Source organism: Polyodon spathula, chromosome 29 (assembly GCF_017654505.1).
Source record: "Polyodon spathula isolate WHYD16114869_AA chromosome 29, ASM1765450v1, whole genome shotgun sequence".
Taxonomy (NCBI): domain Eukaryota; kingdom Metazoa; phylum Chordata; class Actinopteri; order Acipenseriformes; family Polyodontidae; genus Polyodon; species Polyodon spathula.
Window position 1 is genome coordinate 7,343,675 of NC_054562.1, and position 27,068 is coordinate 7,370,742.

The 27,068-nt window shown below is 39.9% G+C and overlaps 1 protein-coding gene across 1 annotated transcript in view; it reads left to right on the forward strand.

The window, feature by feature from the left end:
• LOC121302247 (zinc finger matrin-type protein 4-like) overlaps positions 1-26,766 on the forward strand; it is a 40,315-nt gene extending 13,549 nt beyond the window's left edge. Inside the window, exons 4-7 of the mRNA XM_041232087.1 lie at positions 7,729-7,882; positions 13,259-13,480; positions 19,170-19,266; positions 24,170-26,766. Of these exons, the coding sequence (XP_041088021.1) occupies positions 7,729-7,882; positions 13,259-13,480; positions 19,170-19,266; positions 24,170-24,188 (492 nt within the window). The 3' untranslated portion in view covers positions 24,189-26,766. The remainder of the gene's footprint in view (positions 1-7,728; positions 7,883-13,258; positions 13,481-19,169; positions 19,267-24,169) is intronic.
• The last annotated feature ends 302 nt before the right edge of the window (positions 26,767-27,068 follow it).

Consider the following 27,068-nt stretch of genomic DNA (forward strand, 5'->3'; position numbering starts at 1 on the left):
ATGCAACTGGGTAGGGTATGAAATTATCTTTCCAGTATGGTGACTTTTACCGTGTTTTAAAGACCAGAACAGTGTGAACAGTAACAGCAGGTTCAGGACCAGCACTGGCAGGTATAATCAGTTATGATGGTCTGCCCAGGGCTGGAGTATCGTATAGGCAAACTAGGCATGTGCCTGGGGCATGAACTCAAGAGGGGGGGGCAAAACGCTTATGTGTCTTTCAGTTTTTTTTTTTTTTTTTTTACATATACAGATTTGACTGGAAATACTTCGCTCACTGACATTCGAACTGAGGCATGTATCTCAAAATCGAAGTGTTCTGACAGATGTAATTCTGTATCCCCGCATTATTCCATGCTTGTGCAGGTGCAGTTTTTAAAAGATCGCTGGACATGCGCACGCGATATAACACATGTGTTACCAGGTTTGGATATAATTTGTTACTCAATAGGAAACTCTACTTGACAACTAAATGTATTAAAAGTTTTCCATCAGGAATACTGAATGACCTTCACCCCAAACTGCTCCCCCGTGTCTCCCACAGATAACAGCAGAAGACCGCAATAGAACCTTCCCCTTTCCATCTGCTTTGTGTGACTCAGAATGACATTTGTAATTAGTAAGAACATCGCCCAGAGGGAATATAACTAAACTCCAGAGCATCTGCGTGGAATACCCCAGCCGAGCGGATGCAATTAGCAACTTGCAAAGACATTGGGGCTGATTAAATTCCCACAGCCCCTCCCATTTAATTAAAACCTTTTAAATGAAAGCCTTCGCCACCTTGCTCTCCAGGGGTAATCAAAAAAAAAAGAAATTATAGGAGACAAGGAAGTCCCAGCATTTTTGAACTCCAATGCGCTAATCATGTAATCCATTACTTTAATGTTCAACCAGGAACGTGTTGAGATCTCAGTATCATTCTCCAATCCTGAAAGACAGCAGCACACGCTCCACTAAACACACCCAGCTTATCCAATCAAAAGAGAGCCGGCATCATGAGGAATACTCGGTCCCAAACGATAAAAACAAACCAAGCACCCACTGCCACTTGCAGTGATATTAGTTGCACCTGTAAGAGTGTTTTATCTGCGCCTTCTGGACCTATCAGGAGAGCAGAACGTCATGGGCAGCGATAGAGACAGACTGGTGAAGTGGGCAAGGTATGGAAGTCATCCAAAGGTTTATTATTGTATGTACACTAGTGCAACGTGTATATTGACTAGGGGGCTGTAAGGACTGTGTGGTGTATGATCTCTGGCAGTGTGTCAGTATAATAATAAAAGGATTGCCTGCAAACCTGTGTGTGGGTCCCTCCATCCTCCATAACCCTTGATACTACTGCAAATCAAGTTCTTCACACACTGATAAACGGTAACACTTTACATGAAGTGTCTCCAATTGCTGTGTAGTTACTTAGTAAATGCATGTGCACTTGCACATAATTACAATGTTATTATGCATTGCACTGTGCTTAATGAGTACATCATTTTGCACAATGTTTGTAAGTACACAATTGTATCAGAAAAGGGTTAGGGTTAGGTTTACAGTCATGCAAAACACAATCTACACATTAAGTACATTAGAACTATGCGTACTAACATTGTAGTTAAGTACACATGCATTTACTAAGTAACTACTGTGTAAATACACAGTAATTAGAGACACTTCATGGAAAGTGTTACCAAGTAAAGTGGTTCTGGATGGTACTACAGTGTTTTTTATATGGGCAATATAGGGTTAAAGGACTGCGGTATATATGCTTATCCTGGTTTATAAATAAATCAATATAATAAATAAATAAAGATATCTGAGCTGTCAGGCGCCTCTCATCTTGACAGCCGCTCTAATGGTGCAGATGATTTGAAGTGTGCTACTTGAACCTGGAGTTGTTGACACTGCAGTGCGTTGCACAGAAGTTGTAGAGAGGGGGTCTCAGGAGTAATCTCTTCAACATTGCTGTGCTGCAGGATACTGATTCCGGCTGCCAATCACACAGACACACACTACATATCAAAATCTCAGCTCAAGCCCTCCTGCAACAAGCCAGCTTGCTTCAGATCGTGCAGATTTAAAGATTAGAGTTGTAAGGTTTTGCTTTGATGAATTAAGGTAGACAAGGAATTGCACTATAAAGGTGACACCAGACCACGTTTCAAATTGTGACAGTTTTTACCATCTATCCGTTCCCAATACCCACCTTCCATTCTGCATTGAACATTATTCTTTAGGTACAATGCGTGCCACTAGTACTAACAGAGGTAGGGAATTGACCGGATCACCTGAAGCCCTGGAGCGAGCCCTCAGATGCTACATTGATTCTCAGCACCTAATCCAAATAGTAGAATAATTGTTTCATGCGGCACTAGTTAAGATTATTTATTTTTTGGTGTTAGTTTGGCTTGGGTTCAAGTTATTACCATGTACAGAAGCTTTGTGAACGTGCTCAGTTTGCATATAGAAATACCAGATATACAGCTGGTTCATTCTGAGTCGCATTAAATTCAGTATACTCCAGGATCCAGTTTCTGTGCCAGGTTGCATCATTTTAGGATGCTTCCAGTACCAATCAAATTGTCAATGGAATAGCTAGTTTCTTCGATAAACAGTACGTCCAGTGATCGTCAAGGAAAGGCTTTATATCTGACCTCAATCCATTACCTCCCCGCTGGGCACCAGAGTTTGCCTTTTTTGTGCCTTGCTGTGCCTTACCCAAATTCTGAATGCTCTGAATACTAAGAGCAACAGCAGCCAGTGTCACGGAGGCTGTAGCATCCTTAGCTAAGCCGATGCCTGGAGCTCCTTGTAGAAATGCAGTTCCGCCTGGAAATGTGCATTCACTCGGTTACTCCATATGCCTGTGTTGCAAAAAGGCTTCATCCGGGGAAAGGAAAGGCAAACATGTTACCAGCTGTATTTATTAGTCCCCAAGCAAATCAAAGGCACATTCACAGGGAAGAATAAAACAATTTTAACTGCGTAAAACTAGTAAGGAAAAGGAGCCCGGATCAGTTTGAGGGGTCCCCAGGAAGGCTCACCTGGTAAAGACACAACTGCTTGGTAGTCAAGAGAGCGCACAGGTTCGTGACCTGACTGTGCCAAGTTGCAGGTCTTCACTGCGGTTCCCATGGAAGTACATTGGCTCTGTCACTCTCACAGGTAAGTGAGGCAAAACCGCCAGGAACTGTTTCGCCTCATCAAGCTGCAGAGGATACTTGCAAGGCTGGCCTTTGCTCACCAGGGTCCTGTGTAACGATGTGATTTGGTTTGGTTGTGGGATCAGAGGAAGCCCACTGACCTGACATTCTGGACGATGGTTTATTTAACTTTAAACGATTAAATTTACAAATCGAATCAGTAAAAGAAAAAGAAAACAACGTGGGTTAATTAAAACATGATATCATTTGTAACCTTGAATTAAAAACCCAGCAATGAATGAAACTTGACACAGTGGTCTTGCATGTCAGTTATATTTTGAGGTTTGTGCAATGACTGGTGCGGCTCTGCAGGTTTTAATGTTAGTTTGCTGGTCTGACCTCTGAAATGCGGGCCGCTTGAGTGGTTTGGAATATGGATTCTTACCCCCAAAAAGTCAAATAAAACTCCAACAGCTGTTTCAGTGAATACATTATTATTTAACTGAGTTCAGTTGCTTAATCAATTAAAACCTCCAACAAAATATAATTCTGTCTGAGGTTTGTCTCCTCGGTGCATTTCCAACAAAAATAACAAGTGGGAGTTCATTGTTGCTTGTTGATCAGGTAGTGATGTGTCTTTGCTGAACAAGGACTGCCTTCAATTTTATGCTCCGCTGCATTGGCTTTCTTCAACAGACAAGCAACGCTGTTCGACTGCATTGTATCAGGAATCTCAAAACACAAATACAGTACCAGCTGGGTAATTGAAATCTCTGAACCAGCTGTAACATAGCTACTGAGCCAGGGAATAAAGGACTCGGAAGAATACTTGCAAATAAAAACATGCAGTATCTGTTACCATATTTCTATTTTATCCTGGCACAGAAAATAAAGTGCATGGGCTACAGGTTGTAAATCTCTTTAAGTGTTCATGTATCATCTGAGACCCAGAATGCAAAATTGAAAATAAAAAATGATGCAACGGTTGAAAAGGATTTGAAATGTTTCAAATGCGGAACTCCAGTGGGAGAGCGCAAATGAAATCATTTCTCTAATACTTGGGATACTCAAGTTGCCCTTCATCATCACTGTCATCATCATCATCGTCATCATCATCATCATCATCTTTGTCATCATCATCTTCGTCATCATCGTCATCATCATCATCACCGTCGTCGTCATCTTCGTCATCATCATCATCATCATCATCATCATCATCGCCATCAGCATCATTATCATCATCATGAAGGTGCTGTCCTAGCAGAGGCCAGGCTTGTGTCCTGGCTGTACAAAGTTCCAGTATTCGTCACTGGAGATTCCACAGGTAGCATTGACTCTTTTGCTCCTGTAATTTAGGGAGGCAAAATTGTCAATGACTATGTCTTCTCACCTTACGGGCCAGGTTACCGGTGAGCTGAAAGCACACTAGGGGCTGGCACCTTGTCGGTACGCGCTGGAGAGCTCCTAGTATAAAGAGATTCAGCTGGCAGTGGGACCTTCTGGGCAGAAACTGTACCGATTCAGATCCCCACCCACCCCACAGCATTCGAGCTGATGAAACTTGGGACTTCTGAGATTGCTTCTTTGTATTTTAGTAGGGGTTAAAATGACAGGTAGGGCGGGTAACTGCAAACCTGTTTCTTATTAGGGCTTTACCAGTAGCATTCAGGAGCTGCCTGGGATACATCTGAATTTGCTGAGCTGTTTTATTCAGCTTGACAGTATGAATGCTCTAGATCAATGTCTGATTCATCACGGTAAAGTCAATAAGCAATAAAAAAGAATACAACAAAACTACAAGATGGCACAGAGGACAGCACCATTTACATTTCACTCCCAACGAAATTGATCTGAACATAGCAAACCCCAAAACCCTTCAAACATTTTGTAGGCAGTGTTATTCATGTCCTGATTACTGGGGCTAAATTGCATTTCGTCGAGGATCATTTCTGGGGCTGGCAAGGGCCATTTTTCCAAACTAGTAAATTAAGTATCCTCCTATAGCCTAACATTTTAAAATTGAATTAGTGTGTATGCAACAATGCTGTGTTTAAGCCATCGCATTTCAGTTTTTCCTTTCTACTTTTAGCAATTCCACACAGGAATTGTTAAAATTGCACAGCTGGTGGTAATGTAGCAGTTAGATGGTGGCGTGGACACGGACAATATTTAGCCTTAGATAAATAAATAGGCAATCCGGCGCTTGAAATGTGAGCTACCGGCAGTTCTGTCTGAAGTGTCCTTCTAAACATGAAAATAAACCAGTGCACATGCTATTGGAGAACTGAAAGCTAGCAAATACAATGCTGAGCGTACCTGCTCTTGTCTCTTTCCAGAAAACCGCATTCTATGATCCGTTGCTTGAGTGAAGACAGCAAGTCGATTTGTCACTGACTTGTGGAACGAAGTACACAATGCGTGAGATGACTCCTCATCCACACTGGCAGCTTAATTTGTGATGTCCACTGTGTTTTTGGAAAGCACCTTGATTTTTGTTAAACGTGTTGGCCTGACTCCTAAAATAAGATTAACTTGAACTGTGAATTTGCTGCGTGCAATCGCACTCAAAGTATTGCTTCTTAAATGTGTTAGAGCAATCTGAATAGCATCACTGACGTACTCCCCTGTTGCCTAACAAAAGATTGATGCCAATATTGGTCTTTGCCGATGTTATCTGCTGCGAGGTTCTCCATTAATTAGATGTTCTTTCTGATAAATTGTAGGGTTGTTTTACTGCCATTAATTCAGTCCACACAAACACTGACATACATCCTAAACTGCATTAGGTTTCCCTGGAGGAGAAATCATATTATCGTCGGCTTGTTTTAGTGTATAAAAAACTAGAAAAAACAGCCTGAATACTGAATACCAAGCATCTAGTATCGTAAAGTTTAGCTGAATCCTCATCAGTAAATACAGTGATGAAAGCATTGTCTAATCAATTCTGTGGCATTGCATTTCTTCTGAAACGATGTAGCCACTCTGTAAATACACAGTGATTCGAGGCACTTCATTTAAAGTGTTAATTTTTTTTTTTTTTAATTGGACGTGTTAAGATATTTCCTTAAAGACCTGTTCGATTGGTGCTTCTGGAAGCAGTAACTCAGTAAAGGGCACTTTGCCCTGTCTAAGGACTAATGCATAGGGTACAATGTGCTCTAGCAAGTGGCATTGATATGAAATGTATACAAAGCCAACTTTAAAGATCCCAAGACAACAAGATGCTGCGATATTTCAAATACCGGTTAAGGGTTGATAATTATACTTCAGGAAGGTGATCGCTTTGTAATCAGCGAGTCGGCAGCTTTCAAAGGAATCAATTATATGCAGTCACTTAAACACAAATGGAATTGAAATGGATTCTTCTCTATAAATGAACTCAGGGACTGGTAATTGTGTCTTAAGAGTTGGCTGTAAATCTAGGATACTGTCCTGTCTCTGGTAGGATTTGATTTTGCAGCTTGTTTGATACCTTAACTGCATTAGCTACCACGGCGTTCCAGTAATCTCACATAGTATAATTGAATACATTTTACGATGTGGGAACCCTGCACTGATTTGATCTATTAGCTGTACAAGCAACTTCAAGGACACCATTTTAAAGGTCATGGCTTAGAAGCTGGATGCGTTTGAATGCATGTGTCGTTGTATGCAAGTGCATGAGCGTAAACATTAGTATTGATATTGTAGTGCAGGGGATTCTCGGCAGTGTGTGTTGTGTGTTCATACAATTGTGAAACCTTTGGTATGTCAAAATACAAACATTTTAGCATTACGGTGAACCAAAGGCAGTCTCATCCCATTGGAGCTGCCTTGTGCTATCATTATACCTCATACTGAACCACTGGAGACTGATAGGGTATCAAGCATAAGGTGTCAGCAATTGAGATGAGCCTTGGTGAGCCTTTTATTTTTTCCAGTACATATATTATGTTCTTATAAAAAAAAAATATATATCTAGATGGATAGAGTCATGTGGATATTGTCAGCAATATTGTGTACGTGCAACTGACTTCAACAAAAGTGCCCTGTAACTTTATTTTGTTGTTTTGACTAGTTTTAGACAGGTCTCATATTTTTTATTTTTTCTGTATGGCAGCTCAGACATAATTGGCCAATGCTGTACTGTACAGATTCCGGGAATCGTCCATTTTTTTTCTTTTTTTAAAATTAGGGATTTACTGAACAAACAGGGATGCAGGTATGAAATGCAACAGAGAATCCTTTTGAAAAACGTGTCAGTTCTGCTGTGAAGCGACAGTGCAGCTACAGCTGGAACTAGCAGCAGGGTTTCAGAAGATGCTCACAGTTGGCAACCTGCATGCAATAATTCAGATTTATTTCCATAGAGAAAATTGCAGAGCACAATGCGAACACACGCAGACATCTTAATACCGGCACCTTCTTTAGTCGCTACCTTTTATTTTTAAAATGCTTGGTATTCCTTTTTTTCTTCATTTATCTTGAATTTACTATATTTTGGTTCACTGTTGTTTTTGCTTAGATCATACACTGCTGTTTATATCAGTCAACTAGACCCCAGCAATGACTGACACTCCTTTTAATAGAGATGTTTGTTTTCCTAATACAGGGAAGCGAGGACGGAGATGTGGACAAGAACAAATGTTGCACGCTCTGCAACATGTCGTTTACATCAGCAGTGGTGGCCCAGTCTCATTACCAGGGAAAAATCCACGCCAAGAGGCTAAAGATACTGCTAGGGGAACCGCCTGCCATAACAAAAGGTAGGCCTCCTTCTGTGCATAACACCAATACACAGGGGCTTTTTCATTTGAAAGACAGCCATTTACCTTGGCCAAAACAAGATACGAAGTCCACAACTTCCCTCGATGTAATTAGCAGCTCAGCTGTTGTCCTTTTTTTCTTTTAATATTTGTAAATCTGGAAAACACGGTTGTCCACCTGTTCTTTTCCATGCGGCTGCCAATAACGGTTTTATAAACTGTCCTCGGGGAGGACTGAGCGTTTGGTGAATCTGAATTTGAAATGAAATGTGGGCAAAAGTACTAAACCTGTCCTTAGTAAGCTTTTTTTTTTTTTTTACTTGAACTCAGTTACTCCAAGTTTTTAAAACTGATAGAAGAACACAAGAACATAAGAAAATTTATGAACAAGAGGAGGCAATTCATCCCATCTAAGCTTGCCCGGTTCCTAGCAGCTGATTGATCTCAGAACTTTGTCAAGCCGGGTCTTAAAGGATCCCAGTGATTCAACTTGACTAGGTAGCCCGTTCTATACAGTCACCACTCTCTGTGTGAAGAATTGTCTCAAATAGTATAGCTAACTTGAAATATGCAGCTGTTCAAGAGCTGAAATCAAGTAAAAAGGTCTAATTAAGCAAACTATCAGTTAAGGGTCTAGTTAAGTAATTGAGAGCTTGGTTGGAATGTAAACCAGCAGACACAGGGGGTCCTCAGGACTGAGTTTGAGAAGCCCTGATCCATACCCTGAAGTTGTTAATTATCTCATTTTACCTGTTAAACCTGAAGAGGAATGGCCCTCCAGGACTGTGATTGGACACCCCTTAGGTAAAGGATAGCGAGGTATGGGAAAGCATATTAATAAACATGGTAAACAAGGATAAACTATGGTTAATAAGTATTAAAAGAGTGCTGTAATTGTAAATGGCTGAACAAGGGAAAAAGAAGCAGTCTTTATAAGGATCTGATAATATTTAATTTGCCCTAAAGCAGGGGTCTCCAGCCCTGGTCCTGGGGAGCCCCTATCCTGCAGGTTTTCTAGGTACCTTTACATCAGCGGTAGCTATAGATCTGGAACGCCTGTTAATCTTGACTAAGCCAATAACTGGTGCATTTAAGTAACTGAGAACTGGGTTGAAATAAAAACCAGCAGCCCCAGTAGCACTCCAGGACCAGGGTTGGAGACCCCTGCCCTAAAGTGCCAATAGCCATGGTTTAAGAAAAATGAAGAAGTGTTACTGTCTCGGACTTTCTCGCTGCAGTGTATCTGGAAGTTTACCTAAGTTTATTTAATTGTCACGTATTGGTTAAAATAATCTTTCTTTTTACATCAAAGCTGTTAGAATCACTTTCACTTAAAATTATTTTTCAGTCTCGCCAAACTACGTGGAAGTCGTATCTGCATTGCATTCCTCTTCTTTAGTCTCGGTGAATTGTTTTCTTAAGAATTCAAGTTTTGATAGAGTACCTATAATGTATAAAAAAGATAGCTTTTTTTAAAAAACTTAGGTTTTCAGAATATGTTTTGATGCAACTCGATAAATATCTCCTGCGTGTTTGCGTGTGTGTAGTTTGGTTTCCCAGAGAGTCAGACAGTGATGTAGTTGTAGTGAACAGGAGATGTCAGAAAGATAAATTCTGGATGTGTTCGTGGCATCTCCAGGATTGTGTTATTGATTTTTACTTAAGAAGGGTTAGTGAGATGGCAGTCTGCTGGCATTAAGCTCCTCGCATACTGTGGCTTCCAGCAAGGCCCTGTTGTTCTTGCTGGAGCTCAGTCAATATTAAACAGTGGAAACTTTTTAGGGATAATCTTTGTATCATTTACATCTGATGCACATTCTATAGTTATGTGACGAGTTAAATTCACTTTGGAAGCTCTTTTCTTTCAGATTGTTATTGTAAACAGTTTTTATCTCTAAGGGTTATTATTTACCTTTGCTCAGTCCGATTTAAACTCACATCTGTAGAGTTTGACAATAGAAGGGTTAATCCAGGAGTGACCAGGTGCTATAGATGTTCTGTAATGCATGTAGCGCTGCAGCGCACCCACAGAAATTGAAGGTCGAATCTCACACATAGAAAACATGACAAAGACTATCAGTATTGGAAGCCAGTATATAATAGTGGTGGCTGTCAGCCTGCACACATTGTTGCATACAATCGTGCGCAAATGTGTTAGAACACCTCAAAACTGGTCATGTGTGTCCTTTATAAGCCTACCTGTATGAATACCTCTGGGTGTGAGAACTTGTGATCAATAATCAGGGATATAGAAACAATAGGCACATGTGTGTGAAAATGTTAGACCGCTTTGTGCTTTAATCAGGCATCTTAAACAACTTCTAGAAGTCTCCTGCATTTTACTATTTGTGGCTGTGTGTTCCTTTTCTCTTACTATTTTAAATGTTCCACGGGTGGTCTATTAAAGTCATCAATTAAATTAGATAATCACACATTTTCAGTTCCAGTGGTTTGATTTCTTCTGCACAATAAATCAAAACAGCAGAAGCTATTGGGTGTGTCAGTATATTTGCACACTACTGTTTGTTGCCTGGCCGCTTTATTAGGACGTACGGCCAGCCACTCCATTTATCTGTGAGCTGATAAAGGCCATAGAGTGTAGTGTAAAATATATATATGTATATATATAATCTAGTAGTGTCGTCTAGTCAGTGCTTTAATAAATAATATATCGCTTTCCTGAACGAATTTCACTTCACAGAACTGCGTATTTCTATTTTTATTTTGACTTATCTATAAAGGGGAGTGGTGCCCTGGGGCCTGGTCAATTTAATGCCCTGGGATTAAACATTTTTAAATGCGCCCTTTTGATGTTTTTTTAAGGTTTAAAACTCTCCGCAGAAAAACGTTCTACACAGCTTGCAATTCAAGCTGTGCTGAGGCTCTGATTCATAAAATATCACAAGAAACCTTTTGCTTGGAAAAAGGGGGCTTTGTTCTCGGGTGCATTTCTCAACAGAATAAGTTGCGTGAATCGTCGCCTTCATTTTTGGAACACATGATTTCTTCCCCCTGAATGGTTAAACCTGATTTCATTCAAACGTACCGTAAAAAAAAATAAAACCGACCCTGTCAGATTAACATTGAGTAGCTTTATAAATCAAGCGACCCTGTCTTAAACAAGGACTTTGTGTTAATTGGAATCATATTGCAAGGGTAAGGTTTTTTGATTTGTTAAAAGTGTAATGAAATGCAAACCGATTTCTGTATGCTTGTGGTGTTTGCAGTCATTCCCAGTGGGTTTGGGTTCTGGGCTTTGAGCTTGCCTGGAGGATCCTACTTGCCAGGGCCAACAGCCCTGCGCATTCCATTCAAATCACATGACCATATAACCTATCTGCTCGCCCCGACCCACTCTCAGTCTGTATATATGTAGATATATAGCATTGCTGGAATTCAATAAGACTTTATATGAAGTGTCTCTAATTACTGTGCATTTACATATAAGTTACTTAGTAAATACATGTGTGCTTACAGTGTTATTATGCATAGTTACAATGTACTTCATGTGTACATTTTTTGCATGATATAACCCTAACCCTACCCCTAAACCTGACTGTAAACTTAACTCAAAGTTCAACCCTAACCACCCTAATCCTGAACCTAAACCTTCTCTGATACAATAGTGTATTTATATTGTGCAAAAAAGAGATACACATTAAGTAAACTGTAGCTCAGCTTAATGACATTGTAGTGGTGTGTGAGTACACATGTATTTACTATGTAACTACTTTGTAAATACACAGTAATTAGAGACAGTGTTAGTGTTACCCTAGATTCATCATGCTCGAATGCTAACTTCAGAAAACTGAAACCCGCATCAGTTATTTCTGCAGGTTCTGCTGGTAGGAGAGGGCTGGTCATGTCATTCACCACATTAAGTTAATCTGTTTTCATATCTGAAATAACCGTTAAACACATCGCCCATCTTTGAAAAGAGGCCATTTAAAAAAAAAAACGCAATTAAACTAGATCATTCCAGACAGCACAGCTAGCAGTCAACTGTAACAGAAAATGATGATATTAATTAGCTCATCCACATTTAAAACGATAACAGTAAGAAACTCACTAGTGAGTAGGGCAAAGCATATTAATAAGCATGCCAAGCCAGGGTATACCTTGGTGAATGCATAGCATAACCATGAGAGGAAAACTGCAAAATTACCATGCAAAAATACTGCAGAAAAGTTTGAGATATTTATCAGGTACTTGCACCAGCTTCGGGGCTAAAAAAAATAATGCTAGTCAATGGAAATCCCCCAGCCAAATAACTATAGAGGCATACTGTGCTGGGTGAGATCTCAGTATCAGCTTCACAGAAACCAAGTCAAGAACAGCAAGGTCATAAAGGCAGGCAGATTAACAGAGCAGCAATTAGGAATTGGCGCAATGCAGGCTGTCTTTTCTCAAGCTTTACAAAAAAATGCTTGAAAACAAGGGATTTGGAAACCTTTCTAACAATATCCAAGAAGAAGAATCCCTTGAAAACAAACATAATTTATTTTCTCTTGTTTTGTTTTTTTTGTTTGTTTGTTTTTTTTAAATCTCTGCCACCACGGCAACACGCAATCTTCATGTCCAGTTTCTCAGATATAAATTGTGCATTGTGTAGAAAGTGAATCAAGCAAACAGCTAGGCTCCCCTCGTCCTTTTCATTCGAATAGAAACCACAGGATCGAAGACACTCCGCTCATGTGATTCTACCTGTGGGTGTAATTGACTAATGTAGAATATAATAATTGGAATGTCAAGCACGGTAACTATAACGCTCTCCTTAGTTGTGGCTGTGTGTTGCCATGGAAGCTCCCAGGGGCCAGTCTGTATTGTTGCTCTACACAGTGCTTGATTGTCAAGCCCACATTCATACTTCAGTTTAGTCACCAGCTTACCAGTTCTGTGTATTTTCAAAAGAGGCTTAACTCTTTAGTCTCTATAAGCATTCTTATATCAACTATTACCATTTGCACATCTGTACTGCAACTTTGATATAGCCTGCAATATTTAATAATGGTAGACTTCAACACCTGCCAAAATGCTGCACAATTGCAATATTTGTTTGTCCTAAAGGTAATCTGAAGAGGCAGTGTAGTGCCTGGTCTGAAAATGTATTAATGAAGAATTCAGATTAAAACAAGAAATGGCACCTGGACTCATCTGATTAGTCATGCTGCGGATTTCGAATACGTAGATTTCTGCAACGAAACAAACCATGTCATTTATTTTAATGGAATTGTATTCCTTAGGTGTGGTAAACAGCATTTTTTTTTCCAAATGAATTATATATATGTTTATAAATGAATAAATAAATAACCAAGACAATATGTCCGATGGCCCCAGACATACCTGCTTTGAAAAGGGTGTTGTTTTGTATCACAGAGGTGCCCCCCAGTCCGGTGAAGACCCCAGAGATCATGCCGGTGGTCACTTCACCCCGGCAGCGGCGAGACTCTGATCGGTATTGCCAGCTCTGCAACGCCTGGTTCAACAACCCGGGCATGGCACAGCAGCACTACGATGGCAAGAAGCACAAGAAGAACGCAGCGCGGGCGGACCTGCTGGAGCAGCTGGGCAAGACAATAGACCTGGGGGAGCTCAAAGGTGAAACGACGATAACACTTTACAGTGTCTCTAATTACTGTGTATTTACATAGCTGTCACTTGGCAAGTACATGTGTACTAACACATCATTGCAATGTTATTATGCATAGTTACAGTGTACTTAACCTGTAAATCTTTTTGCATGATATAACCCTAACGCTATCCCTAACCCTGCCCCTAACTGTAAACTCTCAACCTAAGATCACATGTATACCCTCTTACTTGCCCACCAGGGAACTGGGAGAAGTGTTAACTCAAAATGAATTGCTTTGGAACTCAGAGGAAGTGCAGAAGATATTCAGGTGTTGTTCCTATGGGATTCAGTCAGAATTCAGTATGAATTTGCAGTTGTTATTTAAAAGAATAGATTTTTTTCCCCCACTAGCAGCCTCAAGGAATAGAAATGCAAGTCTGTGGCTGCCGACAGGATTTCTCTGCTTGCAGGTTGAGGTTTCCAGATCAGCTCGTTGCCTCACCCCAGGGGAGCCCAGTGTAAGGGCGAAGGAGAGCAGAGCTTCTTACAATGTTATCTCCAGGGGAACTGGAGCTGTAATGGGTGACATTACTGCACTTCAGTGAGCTTTACTGATCAAGCTCAATGAATCACTCACACCAGCACATCACTGAGCCTGACATACATGTGTTTCAGGTATTTCTATCAGTGTGAGGAACAATTGCTGAAACAATTTGCAGTGTGCTTCTCTAAGAAACTGCAAAGGGAGTGCAGTGTGCTAATCCTGCAGTAGCTCTGTATCACACTAAGGGGACATGGTAGCTCAATGTTTGGAGAAAGGCAGCTATAATGAGATGAGGTTACCATTGGTAGAATGATACCACGTTTAAAAACGAATTTAAACCACAAAGCACAGCAGGTTTTGCTCTAAACAAAAATAAATGGGCACATTTCACAAAAGTCACAGATTTGTTTTTTACAGTTTTTTTTCCACCAGTCAGACGGCGTTATTGGTTCACAGATCACACAGTTTTGTCGTGATGTGCCATTACAAAAACTTTAGGATTGTCAGAATCCATCAGTTAAGCAAAGCGATGATTCCGGCAGGTAATTCACTTTAACCTTAGATCAAATCGCGTAAATATCAAGCCAGTTCCAAAACCAGATCAAATCGTCAATCGAATAGCTCGTATCTTATTTGTCCTTCAATAAATGATGCGTCCAGTGATGGGCAAGAAAAGGATTTATACCTTACCTCAATCCATTACGTCCCCACTGTGCGCCAGAGTTTGCCTCCTGCTCCCTAGCCTCCTCCTGCTTTTTTTGGCTTTGTCTAATGGGGAGGGCAGCTATCCTGTCCCCCTGTCCACCGCTTCCCTATGGCCAGCCTCTCCACCTATCTACAAGCTAATTTATGGGCTGGAATGGTAAATTGGATGTAAAGAAATATTTGCTGGCTTAATAAACCACATTCTTACCTTTGATTCCATTTTCATTTGTCTCCATATCATTGTGCACACAAAGCGCGCACACACACACACACACACACACACACACACACACACACACACACAGATCTCTTAAAGATTGCTATTTTGTGAAGGAAGCATGTACTAATAATTGGTACAAGCACTTACAACTGCTTTCAAGGTGGTGCATTTACAAAATAACCTATACACTAGCGATCGTGACAGTAGAAAAATCGTAGCCGTGTCTACATGATTGCTTTCATTGGTTTCACAGATGCTTGCAGCTGATTTAAATTGGCACAGACAGTCAATTGTTCAAACTGTTAGACTGCAATCGAAGAGCCAAAAACAATAGCCACTGGTCCTGCTTTCTCGATCTGAAAATCATTAACATTTCATGGGAGAAGCTTCTAGACTGTAGGGTTGGGGTTAGGGTTAGGGTTAAAAATGTCCAATTTCAGTAGATTTGTTCCCTGCTTTATGTTGCCCTTCATATTTAAACTGGAAAGATTGAGAATGATCGAGATTTGATTTTCTTTATTGCATTTGTTTTTCAATAAAGCTGTAGAAATGCAAATAGTTCTACAAAAAACAAAAAAAATAAATTAATCAAATTATAGTCGAGAGCGGTCAAGGCCTTACTGTACAAGTTATTGTCTCATGTTTAGTGTAAAATTGTCTTCTTACTGTTGTATAATAAAAGCACTCCCTGTGCAGGAGGCATTGGGACCCCTTGTGAGGTCCTAATATCTGTCAATGTATGGTGAGGTGGCATGACAAAATGTGAAAAGAAAAGCCGTTGACAGCAGTGGATAGAAGAAACACCCCCATTTGTTCAGTGTTGGCATTTCCTGATGTATTTCTTACGTAAATATTTCAAAGTGCCAGCTTCTGCTTTTGCTTTTGTTGCCCCCTCGGACTGGAATAAACTACCAACAGAACTCAGATCCACAGTGTCACTTTCATGATCACTTGAACCAGCCCTGTGATGTGAAGTGAATACAGTAATACCTTGATTGTGATATTCTGTGCTTTCTGCATGCTTGTGTGTTTTTTAGCTCATATGGCGTTTCCAGTGAATACGATTTTCCATTGTAAATAAGCAATACATCCGCTAGGGTCAGAGCGTTGCAGGGGTGTTTTAAATAGGGGTCCGCAAGTGGATCTCCTGGTACAAGCACTTTCATTTCTCTTTTTAATTATTGGCCTCATTATTGTGGCCCAGTAATGATTAAGCTGTAAAAGTGTGACTGTTTGATTATTAGAATCAATAAAGGAAACTTGTTAAATTCTGCAAAATCCTTGTTGTGTGCGCTCCTTCGCGCGCGCACACACACACACACACACACACATACAGACATCATTTAGTTTCCTTGCACCAAGTCGCTCTTAAAGATTTTCATCTCTTTTCAAAAACTGCGTACAATCTCATGCACCCCATACATGAACACATGCACCTGCTTGTTATGTAGCAAGAGGTAACTGCAAGGGAGGACACTGGCGAGAGGGAAACCATTCAAAAGTATAGAAAGATACCTGGCTAATTGGATACACTTCTAGAGATAAAGACAAGCATTGAGGGCTCAATTAACCAATCCGTTCAAAATAAAACGAGTGAATTGTGTAATGAAATAGCGCAGTCCCTTCCTTGCTTAGTCTTCCTTGAGACACAGCCAGCGCGGCGGCAGTCATGCACCCAGTCTCCAACTGTTTCTGTCAATCACACCCCATGGATACAGCATGTAAACAGCAATTACGCGAAGGGCTCGGGTATTTAGACAGCTGCCGTTTAAAGCAGATGCGCCAGGGGTGCTTTGATTGTCGCAGCAGGATTTCAACACTGCTGCCTTTTCATCTCAAGAAAGACAATTGCAGGAATAAAAGAAATACTGAACATAGCTAACCCCTCGGGCAGCATGGCCAGTAACGCCTGCACTAACAGCTGATTGAATTAACTTATTAGGTATCACATCCACAAATGTTCTATAGTTCTATTCAATTGATATGTTAACTTTAAAGTGGAGTTCGGGGGCAGAAGCTAGGGCTGCTCTCCTATTTCTCTCCTGCCTATCAAAGCTGTCTGCCTGTTTAAACCACGTCACAGCCTTTGTTCTCTCTCTTGCGTTTTGCTTTTTCCTCCTCCTCCTTCTGTATTTTAATTTTCACGTTGCCTCTGCGTCAGTCTCCTCTAAAGGGAGGGGATAGTGAGTCTCACTTCCCCGGACTCAAGTCAGCCTCAGTTTCTTATGCCTTCGTTAAAGAGTAGTCAAAGGGAACACCGGCCACTCTGTTCTTTTTCTTGTCACACACTTTTATATCTTTTTAAATCATCCATCCAGAAGCCACTGTAGAAGCTAATCTCAATGCACCGGGTGTGCCATTGGAATCAGTGCGTGGAATTACAGGTTTGTGCTAACCTCATCCAGATTGCTATGACTCCATCATCCCAAGCCACTGCCAACATTATAGTGAACATATGTAACTGACTCTCACCCTGGCTGCCCGACTGACCAACCGCACGGAAACAGACCATAATACGACAGCAGGCTGTAAATCACTCCAGTAACATGCACGCTTTTATTTTATTAAATCCTCTTGGAAACCTGAAATCATTATGTTCATAAAAGAAGAAAAAAAAACCCAGTTGGCAACAGATGGGACTTCTGTATGAAACTCAAGTGCCTTCTATAAAGGCTTAATTAGATTCCAGTGGCTGGTATGCCTTACCGCTATCTGCTTCCCAGTTTATTTGAAATAATTAACATTTAATATGCCACCAGGGTATATCCATTTAAATGATCACACACGATCTCCCCTGCGCAACTCCCTTTGTGCTGTTCTTGTCAGTACAACTTGCTTGTTTGGGTGAACGTGCGTTTTGATTGATGCCTTTCGGATGTCCTCTGCAGTTGTCATCTTCCCAGTCAATTCCTGTCCCACCACACGTATAGTTGGCTGATCAGTGTCTGTCGCAGTGGAATTTGCCCTTCCATATGAAACAGGATGAACTACATGTTACCTATAGGGACAAACGTGATCTCAGTACCCTCGAGATTGCAAACGGTAATGGCAGAATCACAGGATCATTTATCAAAAGAGATTTGTAGTCTTTTCAGAGTCTTCAATGAGCCTCTGTATTTTTATGACCCAGCAGTCGTTCCAAACAGCATGCTTCTTGTTTTTAAAGAACTGCAAAATGGGATTTAACCAAACTTAACAAAGCCTTCATCAACGTCCTGCATGCTGCTCAAACTCTGCAAAAAGAGACACCTCACACACAGCGTTTCAGCTTTATTTATATATAAGACTGTACACTGGAATCCTGGCACATCTACAACTGTTCATTTCATTATACATGATTTACGATCAATCACCCAGGGCAAAAACAATCTGTTGTTAGAGGAAGAAACCAAGAAGCCGTAAAATTTGCTTAAGCTGCAGTTCCCCTTGTAGACTTCATGAAAATGAACAGTCTGCCTCGAAGTTCCTCTCCTTCATAGAGATCCTGAAACACGTTAGTTAGGAAGATAGATACTAAAACGATTGTTCCCGTCACTGCTTCAGTTTTCTGATTTGCCCCTAACAACCTAACAATGAATGGAAATATAATCAAATGAACTATTCCATATCTAGATGAATGAAGTGGTGCTGTGAGACGATGCTGAAGTAGCGTCTTACAGACATGCATTTATTTCAGAATTAGAGCTTGCCTTTCATTTAGGTCATACCTTCTGGGTGTCTTTTTAAAAAAACAAAACAAAAAAAAAAAGATTTATTTAACCAAATTCAAATCCTGTTTTTTGCATTGATAATACTTTTGCAGACTCATATTTTTTTCATTGCAATTTGCATTTCAAATTCCTAAGGCTTCAGTTTGATCAACCTAAACTCTGATAAGCCAGCTAAGTTATTAAGTGCCTTTTACATTACTGAGGATTCACTATGTTTTCATCTACCATATGTCTTTGCTTATATCCTAAAATGAAAGGGTTGATGCAGTCTAGGTGCATTCCCTGGTACTGTCAAAAAAGTATCCAGCTGTGAGTTACTGTGTCCTGCTGGGATATACACTGATCAGCCCCTTAGTAATGTAGGGGAGGTATCCTATTGATTAAACTGCTGCAGTTTATTAGAGCATCTAATGAGATCAAATGAGGCTGACCTTCCAGAGTAATGCAGAGCTGGATAGATTGCAGTTCCTCTGCTTGTGTTCATCGATTAAAGGGGTCATGCATGTCAGCTGATGTTCTTCCGCATTGTGTTGCAGCTCTGAAACGCAGTTACACCTGTGATGTCTGCAGTGTGACGCTAAACTCAGTAGACCAGTACCATGCACACCTGCAGGGGTCCAAGCACCAGAACAAGTGAGTACTCCTTTCTTTCTTACGTTCTTTGTTGCTTTCTTTCTTTCTCTTTTGTTCTCTTTCTCTTTCAATTTCTTTCTCTTTTTCTTTCTGTCTTCTTTCTTTTTCTCTGTGTGTGTGTGTGTGTGTGTGTGTGTGTGTGTGTGTGTGTGTGTGTGTGTGTGTGTGTGTGTGTGTGTATATATATATATATATATATAGATAGAGAGAGAGAGAGAGAGAGAGCGAGATGCAAAACCCGTACGGCCCTACCTGACCCCTGTTGACAGAGTTATATTGAGTGTTTCTATATGATTTGGTGCAATCTCTGTACATGCATTGCTGGAACCATAAAGAGTAGAATGCATTAGAATGTATTAGAATGTAAATTGTATTAGAATGAGGCAATGATCTTCCATTTCAAATCTTGAATTCCTGCGCAGAATCATTTGTAACTTGCTGTGCACTAAATCAGCCACTGCTTCCCTGCCTACCTTTATATTTAATAACAACTTCAAGTTATTGCCTCGGGGAAAATCGTTATAGAAAGCATTCCCTATCAAGACTACAAAATGAATGTCTTTTTTTTCTTTTCTTGGCAGTCTACAATATTTCCATTACCCCTCACTGTACTTTTTTTTTATTTGACGCCTGGTTCAATTTTTCTGAAGATAATGCAATTCTAGTTTTCAAACGATTCATACTGAGTTTGCGATCTCTGTCATTAGAACAATGCTGCGTTCAGGGTTTCTCTTGTCGAAATTATTAATCTTATGTGCAGTATGTTTGAAGAATTAAATAGCACTAATAATATACTCCTGGAGGAGAACTGTTGAAGAGAATACGGGCTGGCAGAAAGATATGGGAACGTTTGAGCAGAAATGAACTGCTTGAATGTAACAGCCACTATTATTAACCCTTAGAGTGTAGATTACAAAAACAATGCCGTCATTCTCAAATGTGCAGTTGTGAAAGAAACACACAGTGAACATGTATTTTCAAAAACATGCTATTTGGTACTAGAGGTTAAAAAAAAGTTCTCAGATGTCCTCTTAAAAGTTTACCCCAGTAAATTTGAACAGCAACTGTGCAGTTAAACTGTGCATTCTCACAGTTGACCGGTGTTTGCCAAATCTATGCTTTACCATTCTTTCACTGTGCTTTATTAAACTTTGCATTTACAATGGTAAACTTTTTAGGTATTTTCAGTGCATTATTGCAGGAACTCTGTGATTTTTGCACTAGGGGAAAAGTCAATAGGGGAAGCAGCTTGTTGATTAATGACAGAGAAAGACTTGTGTAAATGGCTTGAGAATGACTCGTGGTCAAAACATTTGCTATCGAATAAGTTTCTTTGTGTATTTCAAAGCGTTTAGGCTTTGTTTGAGTACTAACATTAAACAAAAAAACCCTTTCTGAAATAGTAACCCTTGTGATCAAACCGTCTTCTATAGCTGTTATCTACGGTGGCTCTTTGAGGACATTTCAAACCGTTCTGTCGAGATCCTGAGGTCATTTATCTTGTGATCTTGACAGAACCTGCTTCTGTTTATTTTTATTTTTTTCCTTAATGACCCATTATGCATTTCATTGTAACAACATGGCTCAGAATCTAGATCAGCAGGGGTACTCATTGGCAACAGCAAAATAACCGTAAAATAATCGCCAGTCTTCATGACTCGCCAGGTCTATTATGGTTTTATGGTAGTTATCATATTCCACCTGACACAGAAGCACAGGCCCCATAAGGGGAGACACAAGACATTGGAAAAATGATCCGTGATAATGTGTTACACACTGTACCAGCTTCATCAGCTTTTACAAATGCAGCTATTGTTCATTTTGTAGAAAATTACGTTTTTATCTTGTCCCATCGGTGCATTAATCTGTCACCCTGTCACCGAATCTAGTCTCTGCCCTTGATTTAGATTTAGAGCCTAGATCCTGGGTGAGGCACAGCTCGCAAATAAAGATGAGTTTATGGATTCTCTCTGGATCCCGTCTTTTGTATATGTATCTGATACACATTCCATCTGGGGTTCATGTTTTACACTTTACAAGAAACCTGGGGGATGTCTGTCTGGCACAAAGTCTTGAACTGTATCTGTAAGGAAACTGAATTAGGCATGTATTTGTGTGTGAAGGAGCGCACACCACAAAGACTGAAGCCAAATTTAAAAATTTTACTGATTCCAATAATCAAAAAAGTCACACTTTTTCTTTGTTATTCATTTAATCTTCATCAGTGTTGCATATTCGCACATGCTGCGGCTTATCTAGACCATGTAGAATGCTGCATTTTGCTGTTGGCACAGCAGAGTGAAACACAATATTTTTTACCATGTTAATCAAGGTAATCTTGCTAATAGATTTAAAGAGTTAATACTTGATTAACTGACGTTCTTGTTCAGGTTTAAGAGAAAGAAACTGGTGCAGAGGATGAGACCTCTTCAGGTTCTGCAAACTAGTGTTCGGATGTCTCAGTTAATACTCTAATATACAGTACATTCTTTTTTTATGCAGTGGAGTTTTTTAGTTGTACTGCGCAAAGAAAAAAAAATAAGGGAGAATGACAGCTTATAACCCCAGAAAAAGTAACGTACAACAAGTAGATTCCCTTTGCAAATAAGCATCCTTGAAGAAATCATGAGAAAAAAAAAACCTGGAAAGTTACAAGAAAGTCTGATTTAATTTTAAAACAAAAAGATACAAGTGGAGACAAAAAATTGCAACAGCAAAGAAGTTGCCTTGCCAGTGTGATTAATAGCCCGCAAGCGTACACTGTGAAACATTTGTCGCCTGGTCAGCCAGTCCATATTAGTGTTCCTGTGTGATAAATCCCTTCTGGCTTTCACGCGTGACATTGACAGAATACATGTTAAATATACCTTGCCCGTTTAGTCATGGGATTTTTTTTTTATATACTGTAATATGAATCTGTAATATGAATTGGGGGTTGGCAAAACATTCTGTGATAAGGCTGTCACAATGGTGGATTTTGATTGGATCAGACCAGTATATGCATTGCCATCTTTTTATTCATTACGCTGGCTGCCCTGTGAAACGAATCAATTCTGCTGTCGCAGTCTTGCAGTTACTTTGTCGTAGTGGTAGAACAAAATAGAGAGAAAAAACAGACAGAAGTTACTCTATTGAAATGTTTTATTTATTTATTTATTTTTGCAGTAAAATGTGGTGTGATGTTTTTTAAAAAGTATACAAAAAATAAATTTCCCACCATTCCGTGTCAATATTTACCGCTGTATTTTTACAGTTTTTCCATGGTTATGCTATGCATTTACTATAGTTTACCATTAATCAATCAATCAATCAATCAATCAATCAATCAATCTTTATTTTATATAGCGGTTTTCATAGTGGACCGCTATCTCAAAGCGCTACCACGGCCTGATCTGTTTATTGTTATGCTTTACCGTATCTCGCTATTCTTTACCTATGCTTTATTCCATCTTGCCATGCTTTTGCTATAGTGCTTTTATAAGAGATATTGGAGTGCAGACGAGAAAGCCGTGTGAATGCTACTATCTGTCTGGCTGATGTGTCAAGCTGCTGAAGTTAATTTTGTGATGGTGATCCACTGTGAAAGGCAGTATATAAAAATTGTGGGTTTTTTAAATTATAATTATTGTTATTATTACAAATCAGATGCAAATAACGCTCAGCATACCAATGTCCTGAAGTGTTCCCTGAACCTTAAACCACATGCTGTGGATGTGAGATTTTAAAGAGGGAGCTTTTCCGGCTCCAGTGTTTTTTGATCTACAAAGAAAGAGCATTGGTGACTGGGATGCAAATGCTGCTTTTAAAGAGCATTGAGTGGAAAGGCCCTTTGTTGCCATGGTGATGCTTTTTTTTTCTTTTGTTTTTTTTCTTTTCCAGCCAGACTGACGAAACACTGAAAGGTCATTTAATAAAATAAAAATAATAATAATTATAATAAAATAAATACAAGAGACCCTATTAAAAAAGTCCATCGTGATTTTCATATGGTATTAGCTGTTCACCACAGCGGACCACGGCACAGTTTAAAGTAGCTGACAAAATAATTGCTTTGATGTCACGTGTCACGCAAGTTCATTCACAGGTCGGACTCAAAATGTGCAGTTTTGAAAGAAACACACGTTATGGCAACAAAATAATTGTCTTTTTTTTTTTAAGTGTTACACTTGCATTTCCTGGGTCGCTTTGCAGTTAAAAGATTAAACAGACAATTAACCCCTTAAGGTTATTGACCTCATGACTCTACCCTCACTGGGACAGTTCGGGCTAACTCCTATCCCAATGAATTCTGGTAAGCGTAGTCCTGCTTATCTTACAGAAAAGAAGTGAGCCACTCTGAGTTGAAAAACCAGTCCCAGATTGTGTGTTATTTTACAAGTGACGTATTTGATTCTCACCTGTGTTCAGGGGTGAAGCAGTGAGGCCAGTTTCGAATGAAGCCTGTTTGCCCTGTCTCCCGTCTCTCCAAGTTATAATTGGAGCGTATTAACTTATTGTACTGTAAATCACAGAAATGAAGACTGTACAAAGTTCAGAACTATGCTTTATGTTCTTCGCATTGGAGGCCACCTATGCTCAAGAATAGATGTCCACTGCAGCCTTAACCATTGAATTGACAGATAAACATGCCCGTATATGCTTGCGTTGTTTTTTGAATTTGGCCTTTGCTCTTGCCCAGGCAGGACAAGTGGCACCTGGGGCCACCTCCCCCTTAGATAAGGCACGCTGCAAGGTGGAGACAAGGGAACAGGGGAACCAAACAAACGCTGAACGATAAGGGTCGCAGATGACAGAGGGTATTTATGGGGTTTGATGATTAGGTTTTTGGTTAAGGGGCGGTTTCTCCTTTCCGAAATACAACTAAGTTTCTAATCTTTAACATTTCTGCCTCTCTGTGTTTCAGCCTAAAGAGCCTGGTATGAGTCGTTGCAGTAGAAGAACGAAAGGAAGGATCATCTTCGACTGGGTGATAAAGCTAGACCCGGGACCACCAGGAACCTCGTGCGCGTGCGTGCGTGTGCGTGTGCGTGTGCGTGTGTGTGCTCCCCAGCAAAGAAAACTACGTTCCGGATTTCACTTTCGAAGCACATCTGAACTACCAGCCAGGCACTCCCTCCTGTTTTGGGATCTTGTTTTTCCCGGATCCTCAATAACCCCGGATCTAGCCTTTGCCAGTCACGGATTTAAGCTTTGCCCTTGAGCACCGCTGGGACCAACAGTGAATTTCAGTACGGCCCAGCTTTTGAGGCAGAACACAGAAGACTTTTGCTAGAGGCAAGCCAACCGCCACCTCTCTGGATACCCGTTTTGATCAGGCCATTAATGTGTTGGCTAATACTTTACATTAAGCGGTCCAGATTCAATACAGTATTTATCAGATATTATATGATTTGAATCGATCAGTTTTTTTGATCCGAGTGTGTTCCTTTTATTGTGTAATAATACTGCTACTACAACTACTAACCCTAATACTTTTAAACCTGTATCAACTTTAGAAATGTCGCTTGTTTTCAGTCTATCAGCAAATCGTCTTTGCACATTTTCTATCTTTCAACAAAGCCGGTTTGCTGGTTATTTTTAGAGGCTGGCAAAAGTGATTTTAGCTGAACAAGTGGTTGATCAATATGTAATCTATAATTGTGTAAAATGATGTTCCACACAACAAATATTTTAAATATTCAAATATTAATTGCACAAAGTCAAATATTATTTGAAAATATTTTTAAAAATTGCAGAAAACATTGTAGCGTTGTCACGTTTGAATTGTCATCATATATATTTGTATGTCATAAAAAAACATTGCTGAGATCTACCTATAAAATAACTACATACATTGTGAAATCCATGCTAACAGTGAAAAAAAAAAAACTGCTGTGCAAAAAGACAAAGCAGTTCTTCCTGTTTTTGAGGATCTGAGCACGACTGTTCATGAGACACGTTTCATATTGCAGTATGCAGATATTTCTTTTGTAAGAAGCTGTGTCCTCCAGCTGTTATTGAGTCTTTGTTTCCCCAGCGCATCACACTGTGAATAGCAACAAGTCAAATAGATATGCGTTTCATTAATGCCTTCATTGGTGTATTTAGAGATATTGTACTGTAGTTACCTATTCTTGGTACAGTAGTTCGTTTAGGGAGTCGTTAACCAATTAGCTGCTTCCCCTATTAACTTGTATGCTTTCAGCCAGTAACATGCTTTGAGCCAGAAGACACTGTTGAATAAAATGACCAACAGCATCTCCAATAACCGAAGAACTTTTCACCTAGTGAACCAATTTTTGCTACAATATGTGTTTCTTTCAAAACTGCACATTTGAAAGCTGTGTAGCTAATTGAAGTGTATTTTATTGGGTACGGTACCTTTACCTCTCTAGTAAACTGTCTAAATCCTATACTACACTGTAACTATTGGTATGTATTTCCTCATCTATAGTCAGTTGTCATTCTGCTGTTTTTTTCTTCATTTTTTTTTTGTTTGCTCCTAACACCACATCAAATCCCATCGAAACGTGTATCATTTCAGCCGTCATCTCATTGTAATCTTCAGCATCATTTTGTCTCCTAAGGACTGCATTTAATGAAAGCTGCATCGAGAAGTCTCTTTATAATACATTTTATGGAAATGGCAAGACTGCTTTGATGAAAGACATAACACAGTGTCCTTGGGACTATATTGAATTACTGGGTCTTTTAATACCTAGATTCCCACGCAGGGAAAACAGCATTTACTTGGCAAGTTTGACAGCTGCTATGACAGATTAGCCCTATGAAAATAAGTGCATTGTTCTACATTTTAATATAATCGCACTTCTTTGAACTTGCACAGAAAGCTGTGCGGTAATGAATTTGCTCCGGTTTCTAACACAGAAATAGATTGAAGTTGTTAATCCAAATAATCTACATAACAAAATGCATATTTTCACTGCAAGGCACCACAACAGCAGTTTGAATGTAAGTGCAAAGGTAAGAACGTGAATGGGTTAAATATATGGTATGTAAATTAGCCAGATAGCGTGCATGTAGATTAATGCGTTCTCTGTTAGTAAATGGGACAGTAGATTTAGATTTATGGTGCACGCTAGGCTTACTGCTTAATGTGCACGTTACAGCATTACACGTCATGTAAGTTATTTTCATATAACTGGAATCCAGACGCTAGATATTCAAAAGTCCCTTGAAATTCTTCAGCAAAGAACTTAAAATGGACAGCCTTGTCAGCTGTGTGTAATCAAATAGATATATTCAAGCCTTTGTATCTTTTTTCCATTAACGTTGCATCACAGTTTTACAAAAAAATTAAATAAAAAGGGCTGTGTCTCCTTCCAGCAGCTGGTGAAATGAATCACAGTTGCTTATATACATCAAGAAAACAGATTATGGTGTGTCCTGGTCCCAGTTATTCATTGTTTTTGATTCAATTTCCGCTAACACTCTCCACACTTTTAGGGATATATAAAATGAGGGGGTAAATAGGCCAAGGCATCCAAATGCTATCATATATGGGCACCACTACATGCAAATTGTGAATTTCATTCAAACTATTTTATGGAACTGTTGGCGAAATCATCAAACTTTCAACCTCAAGCCTGCTCTGGACTGGAGGGAGCACCCTTTCTCTAAGGAGGTGAGGGAGGGAGCAGTTCAGTCTCCATGCCTCAAGCCTGCCCTGGACTGGAGGGAGCACCCTTTCTCTAAGGAGGTGAGGAAGGGAGCAGTTCAGTCTCCATGCCTCAAGCCTGCCCTGGACTGGAGGGAGCACCCTTTCTCTAAGGAGGTGAGGAAGGGAGCAGTTCAGTCTCCAT